The sequence below is a fragment of the Haplochromis burtoni genome, unplaced genomic scaffold, assembly GCF_018398535.1.
Source record: "Haplochromis burtoni strain Fernald_Lab_line unplaced genomic scaffold, NCSU_Asbu1 Contig_2, whole genome shotgun sequence".
Taxonomy (NCBI): domain Eukaryota; kingdom Metazoa; phylum Chordata; class Actinopteri; order Cichliformes; family Cichlidae; genus Haplochromis; species Haplochromis burtoni.
Window position 1 is genome coordinate 3,038,505 of NW_024582363.1, and position 7,431 is coordinate 3,045,935.

The 7,431-nt window shown below is 41.1% G+C and overlaps 1 protein-coding gene across 1 annotated transcript; it reads left to right on the top strand.

The window, feature by feature from the left end:
• The first annotated feature begins 1,668 nt into the window (after nt 1-1,668).
• LOC102306537 (growth arrest-specific protein 1) lies at nt 1,669-5,169 on the top strand. Its single transcript, XM_005913016.3, has one exon. The coding sequence runs from the start codon at nt 2,472-2,474 to the stop codon at nt 3,219-3,221; it is 750 nt and encodes a 249-aa protein (XP_005913078.1). The 5' UTR covers nt 1,669-2,471; the 3' UTR covers nt 3,222-5,169.
• Nucleotides 5,170-7,431: the final 2,262 nt, after the last annotated feature.

Consider the following 7,431-nt stretch of genomic DNA (forward strand, 5'->3'; position numbering starts at 1 on the left):
GAATACTGTTAAAAGGCATTACCATTAGATTATAAAATAGAATTTAATTATATTGCACTATATAATTGATAATAACCCATAACTCATTTGATTATTCCTATTTACACCTAAAATATTTCTATGCTATATATTTGTTAATGATTACCAGTTGTTGTTGTTGTCGCCATCGTCGTTGTCGTCGTTGTTGTCGTTGTCGTTGTTGTTGTGTAGGTAAGGTTTCATTAGCTCAGATTGGCGCTGCAGTTGGAAGTGTTGAAATCTTTGAACTTCAAACATATGCCTTCAATCTGGCTTTTGACTGAGTGTTCTTTTCAAGAAGTTACTTTGTTTTTATTACCTCATTGTGTCTAAGTTGTAGGTTTATTTTATTTTTAATGCTTTCATTTTAACTGCTCTCATCACAGCATATTTTCACAGATTAGAGCTGGCTTGTTCCCGTACACTGTGTTTTATTTTATTTATTATTTGTATTGCTCTTAATTTAACTGACATACTTTTACTTTAAAGAATATTTTCTTTATGTTATTTCCATGATGTTTTATCTTTTTAGTTTATTTTGAGTGGCTTTGACTTATTATACTCTGTTAGTCATCTGTGAGACACAGTGAACTGCAGTGATTTGCATGAAAAGTGATATGCAAATAAAGTTTTTTTTAATTGACTGATCTCATATATATGCACTAGCTGTCTTTTTGTGTGTTGATCTGCATGTTTTCTCTAAAAATGTCTGCTCTTGTCCAAAACGTGATCAACTGGTTTTAGTGTATAAACCCAACAAAACAAAATTATATTTTAGCACTTACTTAGACTCGTTTTAAGTAATAATTGCCAGTTACAGCTTTATAAATTTCATCCAAACATTAATTTAACACTAAAATAAATTAAAGTAAGTTAAAATAAAGTTTAAAAAGCCCCAAATTTACTATTTAAAGTGTTACTTGCAGTTCCAGTGCTGACTCTGTCCCTGTTAAAGACACAGAGCTACAATAATTACCAGAATGCTATCAGTTCTTTTGCATTCTTGCAGATTTCAGGTTGGGCACCCATCTGCTCTGTGTGGTTTGTGCAAAACTGGCACAGCCCCTCTGTGAGGGCAGACCTGAAGCTAGAAAAGTTCGTTTCCATTTCAATGGCAGGAACGCCTGGGCTATTGGTAGTTTTCAAGTGTGGTGTGAAAGGGAATAGCTGTAAAATATATTGATGCTGAACCCCTCTCTATTGATAGGCTGCAGTGCGTGAACAATCTTCAGGCTGGAAAGACACTGGGCCACCGCATGGCCAATCTGACACAATTAGGGTGAAACGGGCCAGAAAATACTATTCTCTCCCTTTCTCCTCTATCAATCGAGGCTTAAAAAACTCTGCAGAATGGGGAGACGAGGGAGGGAGACAATTAGCGAGAACCTTTAAGTGAAAATCCTCATCGGCGAGGAAGCCATCACTGAGGTTTCTCCTTGCTCCGGAGAAACAGATTTGTTTTTCTTCGCTGAAATTTGGAGCAGTGAAGTTGCAGATGTGAGCTTCTTGCAAAGGAATGCATTTTGCAAGCTCCCCCTGCCTGCCTCCCCCTTTCACTTATGTTTTGCTACAGGAGGACCACACAGATCCTGGGTTTTATACAAGGAAAATTATAAACAGTTTCATCCAGCCTATCTCGTCATATACTGAGAGGATTTGTGCTCAGAGCTGTGCTGCTGTAGGCCTGGAAATGGGTCCCACGGCTGACTCCTCAGTGACGACCAATCGGTGGCCAGGATTGTAAATGAGAGAAGGAGGGGGGAAAGGCGCGACTTTTTCTTTCTTTTTTTTCGTGGAGGAGGGGTGTTGTGGGGAAATGCTCGGCGGACCGTGAAGCGTAAAAGCCAGAAGAAGGACAAAGACGCACATAGCGGGACAAAATGGGACTGAGAGAAATAGCTCTCAACTAAAAAAAACAACAAGTTTGGAATGAATGCGTGGATGGATGTTAAAAGTAGTAGCGCTGGGAAGAATCGAAACTAGCAATGGCAGGAGAGTTCTAGTGTAATATCTGAGTTGTGTACATTAATTGTAGTTAGAGTTGTAAACTTTAGATAGCCCAATGGCGCGTTTCAGTGGCCACCTCAGATTTGCACCGGTGATGCGGAGACAGACTGCACTTTGGAGTTTGGATTTCTCGTCTTTGAACGGACATGCTTCCCGAATTGACTTTTCCGTTTCTTGCAACTACGCGTGGTGAATCCCCTGAGTCAGATCTTGACTTCTACTGTTGCAAATCTCACCGGGAGGAGCCAAACTCATCCAAGGTGCAAAAGTGAGTGGAGAATTTTTGAAAGAGCTGCGGTGTTAACAGGTTGTCTGTTGCGAAAACTCTCGGATGAAAAGAAAAACTTGTATGAACTTCAGTGTGAAAGTTTCTGTGCCTGAGTCGCTCTGATCCTAATGTGCTGGTGGAGAAAGTGCACGTCACCGAACTACAACTCCATCCAAGCATGAAATGTTGGTGCAGTGCCCTGGCACTTCTCCCGTGGGTGCTGGTGGCCTTGGATGCACAGCTAATATGCTGGCAGGCGCTTCTCCGGTGCCACGACGAACCCGAGTGCGAACTTGCATACAATCAATACATGACAGCATGTGAAGGTAACATCAAAGGAACTAGAAAGCAATGCCCCAGCCACTGCATCAGCGCGCTGATAAGGCTGAATCACACCCGCAGTGGGCCAGATCTGGAGACCTGCGACTGCGCTCAAGATCTGGACTGCCTCAACGCCAAGCGGGCCATAGAGCCGTGCCTGCCCCGAAGACACCCGAAGGACGCCGGAGGTATAGGGTGCATGGAGGCCCGGCAGCGCTGCGAGGAAGATAGCAACTGCCACACCTCCCTGGCAGCCTACATGTCATACTGCGGGCAGCTGTTCAATGGCCGGAAGTGCTCCTCCAGGTGTAAAGCCACCATTCAGCAGATGCTGTTCATCCCAAACGGCATGCTTCTGAACCGCTGCATTTGCGATGGAGTGGAGAGGCCTTTGTGTGAAGTGGTCAAGGAGAACATGAGCAAACTTTGCTCCATAGGAGACCACAGCGTTGTTTCAGACCCGACTAAAGGTTATGAAGATCCAAACAAAAACAATTACCCTAAAAATGACAAAAAGGTGGATTTTAGTGAAAACTCCTCTGCTTCTCAGAGCTTATCCAGAGGCGTGTTGCCCTTGTTTCTTCTTACAGCACGGATATTATACTGAGGGGATGGGTATTTTTACAGTTTTATGAATAAAATGTACTGTACAAAAGCAAAATTATCCCGTATTTAATTTAATAAGGACTTGGTAACTTTCTCAAAGACACTTGAGCAGGCGATGCTTTGCTGGCAGAGGACTTGAATTCAGGTCTGCAGGATGAGAAAAGTTATTTTATCGTCCCTGGGCCCCTCAGACTTCTCGTGCTAGTTTCATGGTGACAGACAGCACTGTAATGGTTTGTGTAAAATTTCCACAACCTTAGTAATTCTCCATGCACATCTCACTCAGGAAGTATTTCCTTTCGATTTGTATACTGTACATGCTCCTTTTAGTTTTCCGAGTTAAAATTCCCCACCAGTTTAAGTTAAAAGAAAGCTTTTGTCAAAAATATCAAAAACATTTTCATGTAGCAGTGAGAGGAAATTAACCAGACCGTATTTTGTTGAAGCGCACAGCCACTTTGTTTGCCCTCAAACAGCTCCTGTTTATTTGGTTTGCTTTCAATGGTACTTGAAGTGTGGCCTTATTAAGACCTTGGACAAACATTGGATCCATCCAGTCTCTATTTGCTCTGCTCTCTATTTCAGGGGCCTTTTCATTGTTGCAACAGCCACACTTCAAATATTTGTAGGAACAGTGAGAGGACAGGCAAGGGTGTGTGATCAAGTACTTAAATTAACTGAAGCGCCTCTCCAGCACTCTGTCTTGTTCCCCTCCCCCATTTGAGATTGTGTTATTGAACTTTTCCTGAGACCACCCTCACCCTCTTCTTCCTCCATTCTACTGCCTACCCCATTTGAGGCCTCTAAGGAGACCCCTATCTTTATTACTGCTTTCACACTGCTGCTACACTCCAGGAACAACTGCCAGCTGCTGGAGTGAACAAGTCAGCGTACAACATTTACAGTTTGTCCACAAGACTGCTCACATCTACAGGTGGTCTGACAGTGCTTTGCTTTCTTTTTCCAAAGCACAATGTTGGATTTAAGCCACATATATGTAACAAACTGTGCAAGTTAAGGATGAGTAAGTCAGGTTTTATGAACAAAACAAACTCTGCTGAACAAAACACCTAAAGTAACACCAAGCAACACTAAAGCAGCAATGCAGTAAATGGTAAACAAAACATCAAGAAGTAGTCTTGATGTTCACTGTGAGCAAACATAGTTATAATTCCTTATTTTATGTCACACAGGTTGGCTTGAAGTTGAAAGTGTTTCTTCATTTTGTCAGGATACTTTTAAATTAAATGTTTTACCCAGCTATTTTCTAAATGACACACACACACACACAGATAAACTCAAGTTAATAATATGAGATTTTTACAACTTTTACATTTTCATGTTGGGGATCCTTTCCTCAGTAATTGTACTTTGAAGTCTTTTGTGTGTTTTGGGGCTAAAAACGTCAGAGCAAAACATCACATTCATATTTGTACTTGCACACATTGCTTTGAACAGCTGCTGCGTGGTTGATTTTACCTGTTTGCAGGTCCAGGGACTGAAACCAGCAGATTTTCAGTCTGACTTCTTACTTCCACGTTATGCTGAAAAAAGGGAAAATTAAAAACAAAGTTTTTGTTAGTTTTGATCACTTTTTCTGAAGCTGCCAGTTTGTGTCTTTGCCACTTGAAATGCAGTCTTAAACAATGAATGTTAAGTGTTAAATTATGAAGCTATAGTATGAAGAATGTGTATATATTTTTACCGTCATATGCAGTAAAACAAGTGTCGCTTAAATGCTTTTAATATAAACAAATGTAGCTCAAAGTTTGTTCACAAAACCTGTTTTTTGGATGTAGTTTTCAATGTTTCCTCTCATTTTTTGGGAATATAGCAGTAAACACTTCAGCACGGCTTCCTTCCTCCAAACTGGAGGATGCGTTTTATAATACATATATGACCTAATGTAGCCCAAGAATAAAAAAGAATAAATAATGTTGAACTTTTAACCAATGTGTGCTTGATTTTTACATCATTTCCCTGTCATATTTTGGTGATCGTACATTACCTCAAAGTCAGTGGAGCATTCATGACTGTATGTGCATATTTAATGATAATATTTTTTTTTAAAGTAGTGTAGAGGATCCATGCGGTAGTTTTCAACCCATTCATCTTACACACAAAAGATCTGTGGTCCAACACTCAGAGGAAACAAACTCAGTCTCAGGGGCTCACAAGCTAATGTACTTAATGCTAGTCCCAAAGCTGGATAAAAGGGAAAAGGAAGGGCATCCGGCATAAAATCAGTGCCAATTCAAACATGCAGATTCATCCGTTGTGGCAACCCCTTGGGAAATAAGGGAGCATCCAAAAGTGTCTAGATATTTTAGAGGTATATGTGGCATGAGCTAAATCTGCATTAAAGTGGCTATAATGTGTAAACCTTCACATACTAGCACTTATTATATTTTAATCATATTTCTTCACATTAAAGTTTCACTATAAAATAGTTATATGACGTTAGCATTTTGGGTTCCTGGAAACAGTCATTCTCAAGTCAGCTAAGGGACTGAGTGGGTTTGTTTTGTCAGTATTGCTTTCAGTACTGGATCCTGTGTTAATTTTACCTTTTGTTCATTTGAAATGGGCAGTAATGGTAGGGTTGTAAGAGTTAGGAAGTTCTGAAGAGTACTATATTGCATTTCAAACACATGAGTCATAGTTACGTAGATGTAAAGCACAAAACTTTTAAAAGGAAAAAGGTAGAGAAAAGCAGATAAGCTGATACTGGAAAGATTTAATCATATACCTTCAAACTTTCCCAGTGTCAGTGTGACTTTGCTAATGACCGAAAATATAATGAACTACTTCAGAGCAAGCCACCGTTTGGTGCTTCCTCCACAGTTACTGAGGTATTTGCAAGTCATTAACAAACTGTGAAATGATCATTAGCATTAGCAGTTAGGTGTGAGCTGAGCTGCACACCTGTTCTGCAAATGTTACTTTAGGCATGTCCAAATGGTACAAGCAGTGGGACAAACAAAAAAGGAATAAACTGAGGAGTAAAGTTTTTCCACTATACTTGCGTGAAAAAAAACAGACCTACATTTGTTGAGTAATTACGTTTTGGAAGTTTGTTACTTGAGCTAACAGGTGGCAAATTTCAGTAACATCTCCAAGCCTGGAGAGAACTTCTATACAGCCTTTACTGATTTTTTCTTTTTTTCTTTTGTAAACCACAGGAATTCTCAAGTAGGTCCAACTGTCTGCTGTCATAAAAACAGCGAGATAGAGAAACAATGCAGCCTACAGCTACAATATAGCACGACTCCGTCTCATGTAGTTAGACTGTCTTTGGTTCAGTCTGTCTTAACCACTGCCATGCATCTTAAAGTCCTCCAAAAAAAACAAAAAAAACACCCTGTCCCCCCAATTCTGGGAGCAAAGTCAAAACAAACATGCACAGAGGAGCCTTGGGGATTGTGTGTGGAGGAGAATGGGGGGTGGGGTTACAGAGGGAGCAGTGTGCTGGAGCCCATTTTCTAAATTATCTTTATTCAACATTTCTTTAAAACAAACCCCCCTGTTCCCCCAACTCCAAAGTGGGGTGACCCATGGATTTGGGAGGTTCTTATGTCACACGCATACAATGTTCCATTCATGAGAGCCATGGAGCCATAGCAACTAGCCGACCTGCTCTCTATGTAGAGGGATGATGGAGTCAAGGTCACCCAGCTCCTTAGGGACCAGAACATACAAACCCCTCTTTATAGGCAACAGTGATACCAGCACTACTCGTGTGTAGCTTTAACAGTACCAAAAGAAAAAGAGAGGGAGGAAGGGAATATGGAGACTGATCGAAGCCACAATGCTGTAGGTCGTGGTTTAGGAGAGGAGGATCGGTGATGTTTTGGAGGAGGGGTGGTGGGATAAGTTTTCCATCTAAGAAGCTCCCATTCTGGGCTGCATTACTGTAAGGTTATTCAGCAGACTTTTTAAGAAGGCAATATAAATTGGCAGTACTCCCAGAAACAACAAAGCAAGCACAAGGGTCAAAATTGCATCCAAAGTTTTCCTGGCAGCAACATGCTCGCACTATGATTAAAGCAAAGAAACTGAGCCAACACCACGGGCACCGACAGCCAATTACAGCCCCCTCCATAGCACAGCCACAAACTCATCACCCAATGGTTCTTCATCCCGTTGCTTCGGGGCCATGCTGTTTCTGCTCTAACCATACGGTCTGGTACTGATTTACACCTGGCATGACC